At 38.6% G+C, this 20,530-nt stretch overlaps 2 protein-coding genes and 1 pseudogene across 2 annotated transcripts; all 3 read left to right on the forward strand.

Moving 5' to 3' along the window:
• The first annotated feature begins 9,256 nt into the window (after positions 1–9,256).
• Positions 9,257–10,737, forward strand: LOC110751401 (amino acid transporter AVT1I). The gene is made up of 3 exons (XM_021951867.2): positions 9,257–9,409; positions 9,502–10,109; positions 10,191–10,737. Exons 1-3 carry the CDS (start codon positions 9,286–9,288, stop codon positions 10,707–10,709), a joined length of 1,251 nt encoding a protein of 416 aa, XP_021807559.1. The 5' UTR covers positions 9,257–9,285; the 3' UTR covers positions 10,710–10,737.
• Positions 10,738–16,012: 5,275 nt separating this feature from the next.
• On the forward strand, positions 16,013–18,282 carry OTP85 (Pentatricopeptide repeat (PPR) superfamily protein). The gene has a single exon (XM_021951735.2). It carries the CDS (start codon positions 16,140–16,142, stop codon positions 17,919–17,921), a length of 1,782 nt encoding a protein of 593 aa, XP_021807427.1. The 5' UTR covers positions 16,013–16,139; the 3' UTR covers positions 17,922–18,282.
• Positions 18,283–19,234: 952 nt separating this feature from the next.
• On the forward strand, positions 19,235–20,242 carry LOC110751351 (amino acid transporter AVT1J-like; annotated as a pseudogene).
• The last annotated feature ends 288 nt before the right edge of the window (positions 20,243–20,530 follow it).

Consider the following 20,530-nt stretch of genomic DNA (forward strand, 5'->3'; position numbering starts at 1 on the left):
TTTTCTCATAGTTTACCAAACGGGCTGAGCTTCCCAATTTTTTTTTAAAATCACTTATCACCCAAAATAAACAATGCCAAACGGGCACTAAGTGTTTTATTTATTTATTTTTCCAAATTGGTCCAATCATTCAACTTGATTTATTTCATTAAAATAACAAGTAGCTATATTAAAAATCGATACGAATTGAGATAATAAGATAATATAATTGACAAGTAGGAAAGAAAAAAAAAAGGGTTTTGAGGATAGTTACTTGTGAGCCAAGTTGGTCCACGAATTTTCAGAACAGGCTAAACGAGCCAAGCCCATTGGTTAGCCAATCGCCCATATTGGGCCAAACAAATCAACAACAAGCATTCCCATAATCGGGCTCAATCACAACCGAACCCAAAACCCGACCTTGCTCGACTCCACTGCTCTCTACCCTCCAGTACTCATTCTACATTTCCTTTCGGCAACCAATAAGGTAGGTGGGGAAATAGGACAGGCGGGTGGAAATAGCAGCACTCTTCCTTTATAATAATAAAAAGTACACATTGTACATCGGAGACATTGACTCGCCTTAATGTTAATGTGTTAAAGAGAGATTTATTAGGAATGTCACTGTATTGTATTTCAAGTTAATTAGGCGTTGTTACATATTTTAACTATTTCACATTTCAGTGCGTGATTGAATTAAGTTATGGTATAAATTTATCGGTAGTATCTTATAAATACTTTTGATAATTTATTTTTATATGATATAATAATGTTTTCGATACTTTATTTTGGCAAGTTTGACTCAACATTGTTTTTGATATATACCATAACCTAATAGAAAGATACCACCGTGATTACAGTAATTCTAGATGTTTATGCAACACATGACTAAATACACAGAAGCGTACCATGGTTGGCAAGCTGGACTGCTTGTGATAACATGACATTGACCGATCGACAAGTATCTTGAGCTTTATTTTTCTTCTTTTTTGTACTTTTTTGTTGATAAGAGTATCTTTAGCTGCTACATCAACACAGTACCACAGATACCTTTGTCACTTAACTTTCAAATTCTTTATAAAAAGCTTCAGAATATGCAAAGCAGAGCCTTTGTTGAATTCTGATATACAAAGTAGAGCCATTGAACCATGTCCATAATTTTGCCAAGCAGTCAGTTAGGCGGAAGTCTTTAAGCCATGCCTCTCGAATCTGTGATGTGCCCTCTTCTTTTGGGTGACCCAACAGCCACGGCCAACCAACGTTTTCAATTTTCTTACTCCGAAAAGATGAGGTTTAGGGTTTAGGGTTTATAACTTTATGGCATATGGTATAGCTATAAATTTGGAATATTTTGGACAAGGAGATGACTGCAATAATTATCTCATAATTGAGTTCCAGTGAATATAACTTCACATGGTAGCATTAAAGATTTAGATATACCAATGCCTTACGAAACTTGCATGGTGTTGATTGATGGTATGATTGATTTTGATTTTGATTTTTTTTCTTTTCCTAAAGTTAGGAAGGGGGGTGGGGTTTTCTCACACGCTGTGAAAAGTATTACGGGAATTCGAACATGAAACTATCGATCTGCAAGTCAATGTTTTTTTTTGCTAGGCTAGATCCCGTTGGCTGATGGTATGTATGAGAACACATATTTTCGGCAACCAATAAGAAGGGGACACATGGAAAAATGAATATTCTTTAGGTAAATTAATTACCCTGATTAAATCCTATTTAATTAGATAATTATTTTTGATTTAAAATAAGAATATCTCCCAAAATCAAGAATCCGATTTCCAGCAAATCTCTTTGATTTATCCTATCACCTATTTTTGGGAAAGAATAATCCTAATTAAATATGGATTATTCTTCAAACCCTAGTCAAGCAAGGAGGCTATAATAAATGACATCACACCACATTTGACGTAATTCTAAAAACCCTAGCAAATTTCCTCTCTCTCTCTCTCTCTCTCTCTCTCTCTCTCTCTCTCTCTCTCTCACGGCTCCATGCCACCTGGCGCTCCCCGTGAGAGAAGACCTTCATCCTTTCCATTGTTTGTCGTATCTTCCTAAGATCCAATTAACTTGACTTAGGCATCGGAGGGCCTTTGGCCAACACACCTCGGGTGTGGTCTGTTGACTCCAATCTATTTTACACGGAGCGAGGAAGAAGAACAAGAATAAGAAAGTTTGAAGGGCGAAGGAATTAATCCGCGAATATTCTCCCGTATGAATATTTGCATAAACAAATTGGTGCTTCATTCAGAGCTTTGAAATGTACTCAAAGAGTTGCTCTCAAATCTAAGGAATCTATTTCCTTTCATTCATCACTCAAAACCTTCCAAACAACCATGGTTTGAAGAAGTAAGAACGCCGAGACGACTCAATCTGTAACGGGTCCGATCCAACACGAAGGCGCGGCGTCGTAGTAGCCGCTGCACTCCACTGCCGAGACCACGACTCCACATCACGGCTGTCACATCCTAAGATCACTCCGCCGTAGCACGATATTGTCCGCTTTGGGCCCCCTACCCTCACGGTTTTGTTTATGGGAACTCACAAGTAACTTCCCAGTGGGTCACCCATCTTGGGATTGCTCTAGCCCCAACTCGCTTAACTTCGGAGTTCCCATGACTCCAAAGCTAGTGAGCTCCCAAAAGGCCTTGTGCTAGATGGAAGCGGGTATGTACATATAAGACACATCACCCCATCTCCGTTGGTCGATGTGGGATCTTACAATCCACCCCCCTTAGGGGCCCGACGTCCTCATCGGCACAATCGCAGCACACGACAGAGTGGCTCTGATACCAAATTGTCAAATTCCGGGATCGCTCCGTCGTAGCACGATATTATCCGCTTTGGGCCCCCTACCCTCACAGTTTTGTTTATGGGAACTCACGAGCAACTTCCCAGTGGGTCATCCATCCTGGGATTGCTCTAGCCCCAACTCGCTTAACTTCGGAGTTCCCATGACTCCGAAGCCAGTGAGCTCCCAAAAGGCCTTGTGCTAGATGGAGGCGGGTATGTACATATAAGACACATCACCACATCTCCGTTGGTCGATGTGGGATCTTACAATCCACCCTCCTTAGGGGCCCGACGTCCTCATCGGCATAATCGCACCACACAACAGAGTGGCTCTGATACCAAATTGTCAAATCCCTGGATCGCTCCGTCGTAGCACGATATTGTCCGCTTTGGCCCCCCTGCCCTTACGGTTTTGTTTATGGGAACTCACGAGCAACTTCCTAGTGGGTCACCCATCCTGGGATTGCTCTAGCCCCAACTCGCTTAACTTCGGAGTTCCCATTACTCCGAAGCCAGTGAGCTCCCAAAAGGTCTCGTGCTAGATGGAGGCGGGCATGTACATATAAGACACATCACCCCATCTTCGTTGGTCGATGTGGGATCTTACAATCCACCCCCCTTAGGGGCCCGACGTCCTCATCGGCACAATCGCATCACACGGCAAAGTGGCTCTGATACCAAATTGTCAAATCCCGGGATCGCTTCGTCGTAGCACGATATTGTCCGCTTTGGGCCCCTTGCCCTTACGGTTTTGTTTATGGGAACTCAGGAGCAACTTCCTAGTGGGTCACCCATCCTAGGATTGCTCTAGCCCCAACTCGCTTAACTTCAAAATTCCCATGACTCTGAAGCCAGTGAGCTCCCAAAAGGCCTCGTGCTAGATGGAGGCGAGCATGTACATATAAGACACATCACCCCATCTCCGTTGGTCGATGTGGGATCTTACAACCCTTGTGGCCGCCATCTTGGTCTCACCTCAAGAAGTAGAAAAACTCTCGAAAGGTCAACCCCAGCTTGAAGAAACGATTTAGGTTATCAAAGTAGATGACCACTTGGTAGACATTCGGAGTGCATAGGCTTGGAGCGCAATCCATGGCGTAAAACGCATTCTTGAAAATCTTGGACATGGGGAACTTGAAACCCAAGGAAAAGTAAAAGGGGCGAAAGGTGATAATCCATGCGCTTGGATCGTTCAGGTCCTTGCGAGCCACATCATTAGTCAAAGGCTCCGCCAACCTAACATGCATGTTATCCAGTGTGGTAGAAGCGAAGCTGGCATGCCACTTTTGGAACTGAGCCTCGGTGGTGACGCGATGCAAGTTCGCCACAAACCTCCTCTTGTACACCCGAGAGCCATCATACAAATACATGGGCACTTGTGAACCTGATGACCGGCTTCCCTTGTCAGATGACATGATGGTTGAACAACTGCAAAAAGAAAGAATTTCACAAGTCAAAACCTTAATTTGTGGTTGAAAAAGCCGATGCCTCGACTACCGCCACTGTCTATCGTCGGTCGCACTAGCCGCTGCCAACTGTCCTAGCAACAACCACCCGGCTAGTCTTGATATGACCAGCTGATCCTCGTCGAGAAGCTCGGAAAAATAAAGACATAAAAAATATTTTTTCGACTTACCTTGGTGTGCACGATAACTCCTCTCCTCGACGAGCAATTCTCACCTCCAAGATCTTTCTCACAAGCAAGGAAGTAGAGGAAGACAAGTTTGTGATATGAAGAGGAGTGAAGAGGAGACTTGTAATTGTAATGGTTGGGCATCATTGGTCAAGAATGAATCAAAAGCCTACTCCAATTAGGAGCCCAACTCCAAGAAGCAATCAAAAGCCTACTCGAGTCAAAAGCCCAACTCAGAAAAGGAGCTCAACTTTCAAGGAAAGCCCGATAAGTATTTCACATCTCCTCAATGCCACATACGCCCCATGCAGAAGCTGTGGGTATTTGTGGGAACACATATTTTCAGCAACCAATAAGAATGTGACACGTGGAAAAAAGAATATTCCTTAGGTCAACTAATTACCCTAATTAAATCTTAGGGAATTATCTTTGATTTAAGATAGGAATATCTCCCTAAATCAAGGATTCGATTTCCAAGAAATCTCTTTGATTTATCCTATCACCTATTTTTCGGAAAGAATAATCCTAATTAAATAAGGATTATTCTTTTGTTTGGGCCTAAATTTGGTGCGCCCAGTCCAAAATTAGAAAGCCCACAACAATTTTGAAACAGCTGCCAACAAAATTAGGCCTAGACTATACATTTCAAGCCCAACATAGGAGGCCCAGAAACTATCAAACCACAAGCATGACTTGGGCCTCGAAGGAATCCAAATTGGGCTTAAAACCAAAAATGGGCTTGGCAGGTTTTAAATTAAAAGAAAAAGAGAGAAGCCCAAAAGAGAAACAAACCCACGTGACCCTCTGATTTGGAAAAGTCAACAATTTCAACTGCAGATAATAAGGAATGAACAGGGGCAGGTATAAAGAAGACCATCTCTGGAAAAACTCTGCTGCCAAGAGATCAAAACCCGTTTTGTTTATTCAGATATATTTTTTCTGCTCCAAAAAGGCACCATTTTCAAAAAGATACGCAGACTACGCTTTCTAAAAAGAGATAAGCAGGAAACAGGGAGTTGCTAAAATTGGAAAATCAAACTTACCATCACAGGTTGAAAGACTGGAAAAAAGAAGGTGAGGTTCCCCATTCAAACAGAGAAGTGACTGTTTCAGAAACTGATCGTTGAGGACTTAAACTGCCAAGATTGATAAAACCCCTTTTCTTTTGCTTTTTAAAATAAAAAGATCTTTCAAAATTTTTTGCATCCATTATTAAAAGAAATTAGAACCCCCACTCCCAGAAACATTTCTTATAAATACAAGAGAGGGTGAACAGAGCAAGGGATCACCAATTCAAACAACCAAAAATCAGTCAAAAGACAAAAACTCAAAATGATCATTTGATCTCAAAAGCCTTCAAACAGCGACCAATCAAGACACCCAACTTCAGTCCAGACTTAGAGAAATAAATCATTCAAAACGAGATTTCTCTCGTTACAAATTTGGTTCAGCATAAGTCAAAGCAAGCAGAGTTAAGATTTTTACAAATATGAAAACCTCAACAAATTTATGAAGAGCCCTGATCAAGCAGGTCAGACACCACAGTAAAGCTCCAGCTCAGTAGTCAGTTCCAGCCACTTCTGCCTCTTCCAGACTAAAGAAGTCCCAATTCTGCCTGACCAAAGCCGTTCCAGGGTGTGAAATAGATTGAAAGCTTTGCCAAACTCGAACGTTGGCATCGATTTGCAGCTGAAACAGATCAGTTGAAGTTGTTGACAGTCCAGTCCAGCACAGTCATATCCAATCCAGCCCGGATTAGAAGCATCTGCCCAGGCAGAAATGGAAGCCCAGACGTCTTTTTCTCTTCTCGGAGTCAGTTTTTCCTTTTTGAGTCTTGTAAAAGAGAGTTCTGTCTAAAAGTAATTCATTTTCTCACCACCTATTTTGGCCAGAACTATCCGTTTTATACTGTGAAAAATTGTGAAGTCCTCACTAGTCTGAGGCAAGAAAAGAACTTACTTGGGAGATATTCCTCACCCAAATTCACAATCGTTTGTTTAGAAATTAGTATCTTGGGGTGCAAGTTATCTATTTTTAAAGAAGTCTGCTAGATTTTATTGCTAGCAGTGGCACGCTCGCACACTAAAGAAAGTTGACTTGTCGACCAATTAATGGTTTTCAAGACAATGGGGAACTTTACCCTACCATCACAGGAGACAAATCAAAACGGGTGAACATCTTCAAACCCTAATCAAGCAAGGAGGCTATAAATAGATGGTATCACACCACATTTGAGGTAATTCTAAAAACCCTAGTAAATTTCCTCTCTCTCTCTCTCTCTCTCTCTCTCTCTCTCTCTCTCTCTCTCTCTCACCACACTTTCTCTCCTCTCCCCCATACTGCTCCGGCCACTACCACACACAGCTCCGCGTAACCCGGCTCTTCCCCTAACAGAAGACCTCCGTACTTTTAGTTGTTTGTCTATCTTCTTAAGATCCAATTAATTGATTTAGGCATCGGAGGACCTTTGGTCAACATCCACAGATGTGGTATGTTGACTCCAATCTATTTTATAGGGAGCAAGGGCGGATCTATTACTAGGATGGAGTGGGCTCCAGCCTAGGGGAAGATTTTTAAATATTAAATATAGTTAAGTTTATTCCTACTCCAATAAATATTAGTCCACTACACCAAATAAATATAATAAACTAATAATAGCCCAATTTAAGTAAAGTAAATAATAGCTTTATTTAAAATAAGCCCATTCCTAAAGTACATAGGAAATAATAAACATCAATCCAAACCTATATAAATTTGATTAGAAGTAGAACTCACGCTAAGGCTCTACCAACTTGACCTATTCTAATCGTACTGATATTGGGCTACACCCACAGAGAGCAAGAGCTTTCTGTGTATATTGATTCTGATTCAATAATCAAAGATTTTGATACACTCAAAGAGAGAAGGGTTCCACTTCACTAGGTAAGCTCTTAATTTTTTTTTTTTTTTTGCAATCAAACATATTTTTTTGAAGTTGGACAATATGTTTGATTTGATATTTATTTATATTTTGTACTTTTTTGTGTTATATTTGCTTGTAATGTGACTTTGTTTGATTTATAAAATTTTATTTACATTTTTGTTTCATGAGGAAAAAAGATTATAATATATCTCCTCTAAAAAAAAAAATTATTTAGCCTAGCCCTATAAAAATTCTTGGGCCCGCCATTGATAGGGAGTGAGAAAGAAGAAGAAGAAGAAAATTCGAAAGACGAAGGAATGAATCCGCGAATATTCTCCCATGTGAATAATATTTGCACAAACAGTATGATTGATTGAATTGGTAAAGTTTGCCATTGCAGCAGGCCTATCCAAAACCAGAAACCATCTGCTATTTTTGCTTAATTTCCCAATTTTTCTAAATCTACGTCTTCTTATTATTGCTTCCAATGCAATTATATGCAAGCAAGGAACGCACTATATCATTCTTCGTGTTGTCATGGTTCCACTCTCTCTATAAAATGCTAGCTAGTCAAACGTCCATGTGGATCATGGGAAACATAAAAATCATGCAGTTGCAGTGGGTAGTGCCATTGTAAATGGGTTTCTAGCTTTCTGTAGTGCAAACCTGTGTGCCCAATAGCATCCACACCATTGACACTAAAAAAAAGCCATTAATTCGATCATAGGAAACATAAGATAACCACCTAATTAGTTAAAATCCCATTATTTCTTAAGCATCATCTGCAATATTAATTAAAATATAATCTTGAATTTATAGTACTGGCCCCCCCTCCCTCCCTCCCTCCCTCCCTCCCCCATATTAGCTTCTAACTCCACCACTGGTTACAATTTTACATTTAAACAAAAGTATGGAAAAGGACATGAGTATGGAAAACAAAAGTTGGATTGTGAATTAAGATAAGACCGAAATTGTGGAGTGTGCTTTTTCGGGATTGAGAGTTATTTTTTCCTATAAAATGAGACTTTACTTTAAAAAATAAAAAATAAAAAATTGAAGTTAATTAATGAAAAGGCAATGTTGGACCGAAACAGTATCAATCTGATTCTTGTGAAATCAGCACAAGACAATTATGAGAGATCATTCATCTCCTCTTTGAAGAGAATGGACACTCAAGTCAAGAGAGCTTCAATTTCCTCTAAAGCAATGGTTGTGTTGTGACATGTAAGTGGATTTCCTTTTACAAGCCTAGCTATAAAGCTAATAATAATATACTTTTTATTGTCACACATTAATTATATTTCAAAGATTCTACAAACAAGCTCCTGCTCTGCCTAATCCTCCTCCTTTTCCATTTATTGTTTGACGTTGTTGTGTGCCTATCTACTCATCCGCACCATCTCCGCCTTTATTTTTTTCCAGGAACAAATGATTTTCATATTGTTAATGCTTAGGTCACCTGTTTCGCCTTTATATATATATATACATACAATTTTTATTGGGGATTTTTCAAATAAAAAATTATTTGAGGGACACTCTTTAGGGTCCCTTACAATTTTTTTTTTTCTTCAATGATCCAAATCATCTATTTTTTAAGTCTACATTCATATATCATCCTTACAAAAAATTAGACAAATCGGAAACTGTTTCGATATCCAATTGTGTCTTACAAAATCAATGGACACGGTGCTTCAAGAAAGTACTAAAATTTCAATAATTCAATTGAGTAGTCAAATGATATTGGATTCAAGTGATTTTTTTTGTAGAGATGATCTTCGAATGATATCTACAAAATAGACGGTTTGGATTAATAAAATACAATATGAAGTAGGCCCTATAAGGGTGTCCTTCAAATAAGCTTATTTGAGGAATCTCTCAAGTCAACTGAAGCTCCCTATATATATGTATATCTCAATGCTTAGTATGAACCAAAAAACCAACCCAAAAGGAAAAAAGGAAAATGGACTGCCTGAAAGCAGAGAAAATGGAGAGCCAAAACCAGCACCCACCCGAACCTCAGGAACCAAGCAAATTAGGCACCACCTTTTCCAGAACCTGTTTCAATGGACTTAATACATTATCAGGTTCATTTTGTCTCTTTTAATTGCTCTATCTGTCACACCACATTAATATGGTATCAGTCTAATTAATCATAATTACCTTGTTAATCTCTCAGGTGTTGGCATACTATCAATTCCTTTTGCACTTTCTGAAGGAGGGTGGCTGAGCTTAATACTTCTCTTTCTGTTGGCCCTCCTCTGTTGGTACACAGGGTTACTTCTACAAAGATGTATGGATGCAAATCTGCACATAAAAACTTACCCTGACATCGGAGATGTTGCTTTTGGACAGAAAGGAAGGATCACCATATCCATTTTCATGTACCTTGAGCTGTATTTAGTGGCAGTTGAGTTTCTAATATTAGAAGGTGACAATCTGAACCAGTTGTTCCCAAACATGGGTTTCAACATGGCAGGCATCAAAGTTGGAGGCAGACAGTGCTTTGTTCTGCTCACCGCGGTTGTGATTTTGCCAACAACATGGTTGAAGAATCTGGGACTCTTAGCTTATGTTTCTGCTGGAGGGGTTTTGGCTTCTGCTGTTTTGGTTGCTTGTGTTTTTTGGGTTGGTGCCGTAGATGGTGTCGGGTTTCATGAAGGAGATGTTCTTCTGAATATGAGAGGCCTGCCTACTTGTATAAGCTTGTATCTGTTCTGCTATTGTGGCCATGCAGTTTTTCCCACACTGTGCAATTCCATGAAAGATAGAAGCCAATTCTCAAAGGTCAGAATATTCTGAAAACGTTGTCTCTTACTTATTTATGTTTTGTTGACATGATATTATAAACAATTTCCTTCCTTGCAGGTGTTACTTGTCTGCTTCATTACAAGCACCATCACCTATGGATCCATGGCTGTTTTGGGTTACTTGATGTTCGGACAATATTTGAAGTCTCAAGTGACACTAAATCTTCCAATAAGAAAAATGAGCTCAAGAATAGCAATTTACATCACTATAATTAATCCCCTCACTAAGTATGCAATTATAATCACCCCAATTGCTGCTGCCATTGAGGAAGCGCGCCCTTTTCGCAACAGTCGTGTAATTAGTATCCTTGTTAGAACACTAATTGTGATCAGCACTGTACTTGTGGCATTAATGGTTCCATTTTTCAGCTACGTAATGGCCTTTGTTGGTGCATTTCTGAGCGTCACCGTGTCGGTCTTGTTGCCGTGCTTGTTCTACCTTAAGATCAACGTTGCTGCTCGGAGATTTGGGTTGGAGTTGGTGACGATTATTGGAATTATGGTGATAGGGTCTTTGGTTGGCGTAGTGGGTACGTACACTTCTCTGAAAGAAATTGTAAACCGAATTCTGAATTAATCATAATGGTGGGTTTTAAGCTTTTCCACGACTTTCCTCAACCCCACTAATGAATAAATCCACCATGCACTGGCGGATCCAGAAATTTTTTAACGGAGGTGCAATATTGACTAAGTATGAAAAATGGTTTTTCAGAATAATCATTTTCTCAAGACAATTTTGGGGTGCTTTTATTCCTTACACATCAAATAAGAAAACTTGATTTTATGGGATTTTAGTATGAAATATATATTGACTTAATGAGCCATCATTTTTAGCCTAAATCGTATTTTGCACTAAAACCGATTTTTCATATTTTAAGTTGGTGGAAATTTAATTTTCTAGTATTTTTATTTAAATCCAAATGGGTCCGCCACTGCCACCATGTAAATGATGTTCATGCAATGTATTTAATCTGACAACCCAAGAAAGTCAGAATTTTTTATTTATTTTTTGGTCGGAAACAAGTTTCATTAATATAGAACTGGTTGAATTCATATGAGTGAGACGTATGAGGTAGCTAGTCAAATGTCAATGCGTACCATTACTGTAAATGGGTTTCCAACTTTTTATAGTGCAAGCCTGTGTCCAATAGCATCCACCATTAACGCTAAAAAGAAGCCATTCGATCACAGGAAGCAAAAGAAAAGCACCTATATATCTGGATTCTAATCTAACTTTCATTGTCCGAATTTCCATGGTTTGCTGATATGAAATATGAAAACTTAAAGAACTATTTATCTTTTATCAACTAGCTTTTATCCACAATAGCATAGTTCTCAAAGGTCGGAAGTCTGAAAACTTGGTTAAAACTTCTTGCCATTGGCTCTGTTTGATATCCTATTCAAAAAAGTATACTACAAAATTATGATTCTTTTTAAAAACATGAGTTTTCAAATAGTGATTTTAAGATCTAAAAATTTATTTGGTATTGAACTCCAAACTATTTTTAAGATCTAAAAAAAATTAATATTAAAATCAGAAAATCAGAAATCCTAATCCCCAAATTGAAATTAACAAAAGAAAAGGAAAAAGATGTGAGGCATAAACCCTATCAATTTTGGTGGTACACAACAACTCCAAATTGAACTCCCGACGTTGAACTTAATTCGGTGGTTTTGGTGGTTATAGGTTCGCAAAGACAAACCCGATTGGTATGAGAGAGAGAGAGAGAGAGAGAGAGAGAGAGAGAGGAGTTTTTATCAAAAATAGACAAAATTTAACCCAAACTTTCAAAAATGTCAATTTTTATAAAATCTTTCAAATATAGCCAAAAACTCACCTAAATAGACACAAATGCCCTTAAAAATTAAAACTCACATAAACCTAAAAAGCAAAACCCTACTACACAAAGTTTGGAATCGCACGCACATCTGTAGCCTTGGTCGAACTACTAGTGAGTGATGTTCTTTTCTTTATGCATATTTTGTTCTTATTTGTGCGGTTGCTTCTTTCTTTTAATTGTTTCTTCGTTTCTTTGGCTTGATAGGAACAAGAAATTGAAATATTCATCAGTTTAGGTGTGTTTTGATGGTGTAGTGTGAGTTTTGGGTTTCCTGCAGAGGGTGTGGGGGGAATATCTTGCTTTCTTTTATGGGAATTTGAAGCAATTCTAACACTCCCTAATTCAACTTACTGATTCGTAATCCCAGGTTTGCTTTTCTTTCTCTCTCCATCTTTGTTTTAATTCTAGGGTTTCCTGTTGACCAAATTGTGTTTATATTTGCTATTCTAACAAATTGTGGTATTTGCCCGCTCTTTGCAACTTCGCCACTTAACTTCAACATTCGACATCTCACGATCTCATCTCATCTCTCACTGTTAGTATTGTTTATGTGATTGGCATTTCCTAGAGACCAATTAGACTAAGCATAGATGGTAAATTAGTTGTGATGGTGGCTGTCAAAATTCCAAGATATGCTCTGAAGGCTTATATGTCAACCGACGATCACTAAGGTAAATTCTTCATTCAATCATGCATCCTGATTGTGGTATTTCAAGCATTATTTCAAACTCACAATCTAATTAACATTATGATTAAGAAGACTTTTTATTTTAAGAAAGATTGATTTATTTTATAAATTGCTTTCCAGTTTTGAACATTAAAAGTCTTCTTTGATTGGAAATCAATTAGTTTGATTTTGGAAAACTAATCTGTTGATTAGGAACTAATTGATCTTGTTTCCAGTTTTGAAAACCATTATAAAAAGCAAGGCTTGGTTTTCATTCATCTAACTACTTTCAACAACTAGAGTATTTCTTGAGTTTTCATATTCACAAAAGAAAGTTTATGTGTTTTGTTGTTCATAAGGATAAATCATCAAGAGCAAGATTATCTTGGTGATTTGTCCTTGCATTTATTTGCATCCATTTGCATAAGTTACACGGTTCTCATACCTCTGGTGAGCTTGGATTGATTGCGTCAAGAATCGGATTCAACATAAGGAGAGAAGGAGAAATCCCGCGAGAAGTTGAGTTACGAAGAACTTGGTACGTTGTCTAGAGTGTCTAGGACAAGTTTGTATACTTCTTGTAATCATCGTTCTATAGTGGATTTGCCTTGGACTATCAGGTCCTGTGGATTTTCCCCAGAGGTGGGGTTTTACCACGTAAAATACTTTGTGTTTTTCCCCAGAGGTGGGGTTTTACCAAGAAGGGAAAGCAGTGCAACTTTTCTAATTAAGCAAACAATGGCAGAGAGGAGAACTATAAAAAAATTCAAATAACAACATAACATTGGCAGAGGCAAGAGGGAAAGAAAAGAAAGGGAAAAGTGGTAATTGTCAGGGTGGTTGGGTACGAAAAGAGGGCTACCATACTTTGAGGTGGAAAAGAGCTTTTAGATATCCATGGCAGCAAGGTCTCGCCCAATGCCTTCAGCTACATAGCTATAGCCCACATTTGTAGCAAGGTTATGGCTCGAACCGCCCACAATTTCAGCCGCTCTAGTTGTGTCCTAGAAATCACCAAACCCTTTAGCTTATCTTTTTAAATGCTCCAATTCTTAAAAGTCTTCAACTTTTCAGCTTTGATCCCTCTAGCAATCAAACTCTTAAACACTTCAGCTTTGATGCCCAGGATCATATTGTTGAACAACTTCTCCTTCTTTACCTCTCATTGCTAGGCTGGCTGGGTGGTTACAATCGAGGGAGAGGGAAAGGGAGAGGAGAGAGGAGCAACAAGTTAGGCTAAGAGGGAGAGAGGGAGGGATGGTGCTGCGCTGTTGCTACTGATGAGAAGATTGCTTCTGTTGTCGGTGTTGGGGCCGGCTACGACTAGGGTTGGAATGGGTGGCAGTGGGTATAGAGGTCGGTAGGGGTTGATGCGGCTGGGGAAAGTGGAGGCAGGGTACGGTTTGCTTTTATTTTATTTTATTTCAATTTTACGTTTTTATGTTAGGTTGTATAATTAATTTCTAAAATTTTAAATTATTTTTTAAGTCAAAGAATCTTAAATTGTTGGGTCCTACAACGGCTATGTCAGTAGTTAACGATTGACCACACGGTCAACTTAATGAAAGAATAACATTGGATTAAGTTTGAAAACATTCGGGTGTAAATTGATGAAATTGATACCTCATGGCTCATATTGAGAATGATCCCAAACCTAGAGGGGGTCTTTTGATGTTAGCCCAATTTTAATCTAACAACCCTGAATTTGGACAAACAAGTCCTATAAGGCCATCTCCAGCCATTGGCTATATTTGAATATAGCCCTAAAATAATGCGAAACCCATCTTTAGCTGTGGGCTAGACAAAATTTAGCCCTCCAACCGGGCCACATTTAGCCCAGCTTTGGCGTAGGCCAAATCTTTTGTGGACCCCATACATGTGCTTTTGTAAAATATAAATTATCAAGTGTGGCCAAGAGCACGAATCATCTCGTGCAAATGCATATCCAATAGCCAACAATAAAAGCGTTGGTGTCATCGACATATTTTTTAAAGCCTTTTTAAATGTTTTCAATTCGTGTTGTTTAAGAAAAATTTATAAAAATTTATTGGTCATTACCTTTGGAGGTTAGACCATTGAAACCCAACTTTTTAAAAATAAATAAAAAATTTAAATGTGGTCACCTTTTTAAATGTTTTCAATTCGTAAAAAAAATATAAAAAATTACTGGTCATGATTGTTGGAGGTGAGACCATTGCAACCCATCCTTTTTTTTTTTAATTTTTAATTTTAATTTTTATATAAATTTAAAATTTATAAATATGGTCACCTTTTTAAATGTTTTCAAGTGTTGTTTTAAAAAAATTATAAAAAATTCTTGGTCATGGAATATTGTCTCTAAATAGTAGTTTAATTAAATTAAATAATACATAATTTTGGAATGTATGAGTGTTGTACCATAGTTTTTCTTAAAATAATAAAATATGAAGGATACTAAAATATAGCCCTGCATGGCTTGAGATGGAAAATTTAGCCTTGCACTATTCTTTAAAAAAATAATATTTTGGAGGGCTAAATATTTAGCCATTGACTACATTTAGCCCTATAAGGCCATCTCCAGCCATGGGCTATATCCCAAATATAGCCCTAAATTAATGCAAAACCCATCTTCAGCCATGGGCTAAATAAAATTTTGGCCAAATTTGGAGGGCCAAATTTGGCCATTTAGCCCTCCAACCGGGCAAAATGTAGCCCAACTTTGGCCTAGGCCAAATTCATAGTGGACCCCACCATGTACTTTTCAATCACCAAATATTAAAGCACTCACCCACTTGCCTTATTAAAAACTGGATATATATGGAATTTTAAAAGCTGTTTGAATGTTTCTTGTTGGCAATGACCGTTGGAATCCATACCTACCCACTCCCTTTAAATAATAATAATAATAATAATAATAATAAATGTGGTCAGTTTTTGCCATCTTTCAAGTGTTGTTTAAAAAATAATAATAAAAGGGAGTGGGTAGGTATGGATTATTGTCTCTAGTTGTGGAATTTATAGTTGTGGAATGTATGAGTGTTTAATTAAATTAAACAATATATAGTTGTGGAATGTATGAGTGTTGTACCAAAGTTTTTCTCAAAATAATAAAATATGAAGGACCCTAAAATATAGCTTTGCATGGCTGGAGATGGAAAAATTTAGCCCTGCACTATTCTTAAAAAAATTAATATTTTGGGGGGCTAAATTTTTAGCTCTGGACTACATTTAGCCCTATAACTGGAGATGGCCTAACTTGAGATATCCTAATCAAAATGGGTTTAGGGCTAAATTGAATCCACAAGAGGCCCCTACAATACTGGACTTTTTGAAATGATATATGATTGAGCAAGTTGGGCTAAATCAAACAGAGGGCCGCTAGAAAAACAGTTCATTTTTTTATATAAATATTTTTTATTTTGTAAGAATTTGAAAACAAAATTTCGAGGTTTTAGTACCATCCCATAGTTTGGTTCCCTCCAAATAAAAAATCACTGCAGTTTTGCATTCAAAGACAATTATGGCAGCACCGGCTGTCCAAATGAGCCCATTCTCTCACCCAAAAACCAACACCAACACCCCAGTCTCTCTCATACCCAAGTGCACGTCTTTGAGAGAGCTCAAGCAAATCCAAGCCTTTTCCATCAAAACCCATCTCCAATATGACATTTCTGTCCTCACCAAGCTCATCAACTTCTGCACTCTCAACCCAACTGGTACCTCGATGGACTACGCCCACCACCTGTTCGACCAAATTCCCCACCCTGACATTGTTGTCTTCAACACCATGGCCCGCGGCTACGCACGCTCCCATACCCCATTTCGAGCGATTTCACTATTTGCTCTCAGTCTGAGCTCAGATATCTTCCCAGATGACTACACATTCCCCTCTCTTCTCAAGGCGTGTGCCAGCTCTAAAGCCTTAGAAGAAGGGAGGCAATTGCATTGCTTTGCTATCAAATGTGGGCTTCACCTTAACATTTATGTGTGCCCTACACTTATTAACATGTACACTGAGTGTAATGACGTGGATGCGGCTCGCCGGGTCTTTGATAAGATACCATACCCTTGTGTTGTTGTACACAATGCTATGATCAAGGGCTATGCTCGAAGTAGTCGGCCAAATGAGGCATTGGCATTGTTTCGAGAATTGCAAGCAAGCAATCTTAAGCCAACCGATGTTACTATGCTTAGTGCTCTTTCTTCATGTGCTTTGTTAGGAGCATTAGACTTGGGGAAGTGGATACACGAATACGTTAAGAAAAATAGGTTTGATGGATATGTTAAAGTGAACACTGCACTGATAGATATGTATGCAAAATGTGGAAGCCTGGAGGATGCGGTTTCTGTATTTGAAGACATGAGTGTGAAAGATACTCAGGCTTGGTCTGCTATGATTGTGGCGTATGCAACTCATGGCAATGGGTCAAAAGCCTTATCAATGTTTGAGGAAATGAAGAGGGCTCGAATTCGACCTGATGAGATCACATTCTTGGGTCTCTTATACGCCTGTAGTCATGCAGGATTCGTTAAGGAGGGTTGCAAGTATTTCTACAGCATGAGTGAGACGTATGGGATTGTTCCGGGGATTAAGCATTACGGTTGTATGGTAGATTTGCTAGGACGGTCTGGACGCTTAGGGGAGGCTTACAAGTTCATAGATGAATTACCAATTAAGCCTACACCCATATTCTGGCGAACATTGTTGTCTGCTTGCGGAAGCCACGGTGATGTAGACATGGGGATGCGGGTGCTTGAGCGAATATTTGAGTTAGATGACTCTCATGGTGGGGATTATGTGATCATATCGAATTTGTGTGCAAGGGCGGGGAGGTGGGAGGATGTGGATCGCATAAGGAAGTTGATGAGAGACAGAGGAATTGTAAAAATTCCCGGCTGTAGCTCCATAGAGGTGAACAATGTAGTGCATGAATTCTTCTCAGGGGATGGGGAGCGTTCTGTTTCTACAGTACTGCACCAAGCGGTTGATGAGTTGGTTGAAGAATTAAAGCTGGCTGGATATGTTCCTGATACTTCTCTAGTCTTTCATTCTAACATGGAAGATAAAGATAGAGAAGTTTCTCTTAGGTATCATAGTGAGAAGTTGGCCATTGCTTATGGGCTCTTAAACACTCCCCCCGGGGCAACAATCCGTGTTGTGAAGAACCTTAGGGTATGTGGGGATTGCCACTCTGCTGCTAAGTATATATCATTGATCTTTAATCGACAGATAATTCTCAGAGATGTTCAACGATTCCATCATTTCAAAGAGGGAAAGTGCTCTTGTGGGGATTATTGGTAGTTGAACTTATTGAACCGGATATCATCTTTGTCATAGACGCATAACAGAGGAAATTTATTGGCTTGACAAAATTCTTCATTGCGTTAGTGGAAGGTGATCCACTTGATACTTGTGGACAAATTCAATGTCATATAAGAGTGAGGGGAACATGAACGCAGGTTGGTTTCTGTTGTCAGTCTTGGTCAAATCTGCCTTCTGTGATCACCGAAGTATCATAGTGATTGAGTGAGTATGAAAAGTTAACAACAACAGGAATGCAAATTTGTTGTAAATCTATTTAAAATTTATTTACTTTTTATACATTTGTACATATACATTCTGCTGTTATAAAATCCCCATAAATCCTCACACGGGGTTATCAGATCCTGTATTTTCTTATTATCATATTATATATGAAGGAGATTATGCTGACAGGAAGAATATAAAAGTAGGAAACTGTAAGAAAGAACAGTATGTTGAACAATATTGGAACTGAAAACCTACTTTGTAAGGTTTCCCATTTTCCTCAAATCTAGTTTTCCTATGTCTTATTTTTATTGTCAATGCAATTATGAACCACCTTTATCAATTATCATCTCTTCACTTTATAGGTAATGTCATTCAAATGTGAATACTTCCCATGATGGGATACATATGCAGGCTGCAGTGCACTATGTAAAAATTTATAAATTTTGAGTATCCTAAGCTAGCCAGCCCACTTACCCACTTACCAACTCTTAGTTTAGTTGTGAAGCACATTCTTCATTGCTATCTGCTTAGTTTAGTTGTGAAGCACATTCTTCATTCTCAGAGTAAGAATTAGAGTTAACCCATCTCCCTAGAAATACATCTGGATGTTCCTCTTATGCATATGAATGGAACAGAGACTCCCTTGACCTTGAAGCAAAGAAAACAGAGAGCCAAAGCCAGCGCCTGCAGTCTCACAATCTCAGAAACCAAACAAATACCATAACCTTTCTCAATGGACTAAATGCAGTATCAGGTTTGTCTCCTTGAGCTACAATCCTTTGCACAAATGCTCGTAACCACCTGAGCTAGAAGCCCTTTGCACAAATGAAAGACCTTAAAGCAGAGAAAATGGAGAGCCAAAACCAACACCCACCACAACCACAGGAACCAAGCGAATTAGGCACCACCTTTTTCAGAATCTGTGTCATTGGGCTTAATACATTATCAGGTTCGTTTTTCTCTTTTAATTTCTCTATGTGACTCACACCACATTAATATGGAAACAGTCTATTTAATTTAAATCTCAATCTTAATTTACACTCTTTTACTTGCTTAATTACCTTGTTAATTTCTCAGGTGTTGGGATACTATCAATTCCATTTGCACTTTTCCATCAAGTTGGCAATAGTACAAGTGCAGTGCGCAGAACAACGCTTTGTCTGCCCCCAACTTTTATACCTGCCAGGTTGAAAGCCCATATTTGGGAACAATTGGTGCAGATTATGCCCTTCTAAGATTAAGAATCCCACTGCTATTGAATATACTTCTAGATACAAAAAAAAAAAAGATATGGCGACCCTTCTGCACCAGTTGTTACCAAATATGGGTTTCAACCTGGCAGGTATGAAAGTTGGGGGCAGACAAGCTTGGTTCTGCTCACTGCACTTGTATTATTGCCAACTACATGGCTGAGAAATCTGGGGATGCTAGCTTATATTTCTGCGGAGGGGTTTTGGCTTCTATTTTATTGGTGGCTAGCTTGTGCATTTGAGGGAATTGGGTTCAATGAAGGAGATGTTCTCCTAAATTTGAGAGGCATGCCTACCGCTATAAGCTTGTATATATCTGTTCTGCTATTGTGGCCATGCGGTTTTTCCCACATTGTGCAATTCCATGACAGAGAGAAACAAATTCTCAAAGGTCAGAATATTCTGAAAACTTGGTTAAAACTTGTTGCCATTTAGTTATTTTTGTTTTGTTGACGCTATATTATAAACAATTACAAGCACCATTACATACGGCTCCGTGGCCGTTTAGGGTTATGTGATGTTTGGAGAACATTTGAAGTCCCAAATAACACTCACCAAGTACCTACCCACTTGTAATCACCCCAATCGCTACTGCCATTGATGATGCACACCCGATTTTCAACCGTCGTACAATTAGCATCCTCGTTAGAACGCTAATTGTGGTTAGCACTGTATTTGTGGCATTAACCATGGCCTTTGTTGGTGCATTTCTTAGCATCATTGTCTCGATCTTATTGCCATGCTTGCTCTACCTAAAGATTAAACGTTGCTGCTCGGAAATTTGGGTTGGAGTTGGTGACAATTGTTGGAATTATGGTGATAGGGTCAGAGCCAGTCAATTGATTTTGGAGGCCCAGTGCAAAGAGATATATTGAGGTCCTATATATACAACTAAATAAAAAATAAAAAAAATCATAATCCATAAATAGAACCAAATCGATCCTTAATAAAGTCAATTACATTTACTTTCTTATATACAAAGTTTGGTTGAATCAAATTTGGTAGCTTTTAATTTTCCAAGCTGTGGTAACCATGATATATCATACATTATAGTTTGATAACAGCCCACATATTTCTAGCCAAATCAAGTATATTCAGCTACATCAAATCATCTAAGAATCCTTATAGAAC

Source organism: Prunus avium, chromosome 1 (assembly GCF_965620075.1).
Source record: "Prunus avium chromosome 1, drPruAviu1.hap1.1, whole genome shotgun sequence".
In the NCBI taxonomy this organism is placed as follows: Eukaryota; Viridiplantae; Streptophyta; class Magnoliopsida; order Rosales; family Rosaceae; genus Prunus; species Prunus avium.

Coding starts and splice junctions, on each gene's coding strand:
- LOC110751401 (XM_021951867.2), top strand. CDS start 9,286: ATGGACTGCCTGAAAGCAGAGAAAATGGAGAGCCAAAACCAGCACCCA. Junction 9,410..9,501: donor TGGACTTAATACATTATCAG/GTTCATTTTGTC, acceptor TTAATCTCTCAG/GTGTTGGCATACTATCAATT. Junction 10,110..10,190: donor ATAGAAGCCAATTCTCAAAG/GTCAGAATATTC, acceptor CCTTCCTTGCAG/GTGTTACTTGTCTGCTTCAT.
- OTP85 (XM_021951735.2), top strand. CDS start 16,140: ATGGCAGCACCGGCTGTCCAAATGAGCCCATTCTCTCACCCAAAAACC.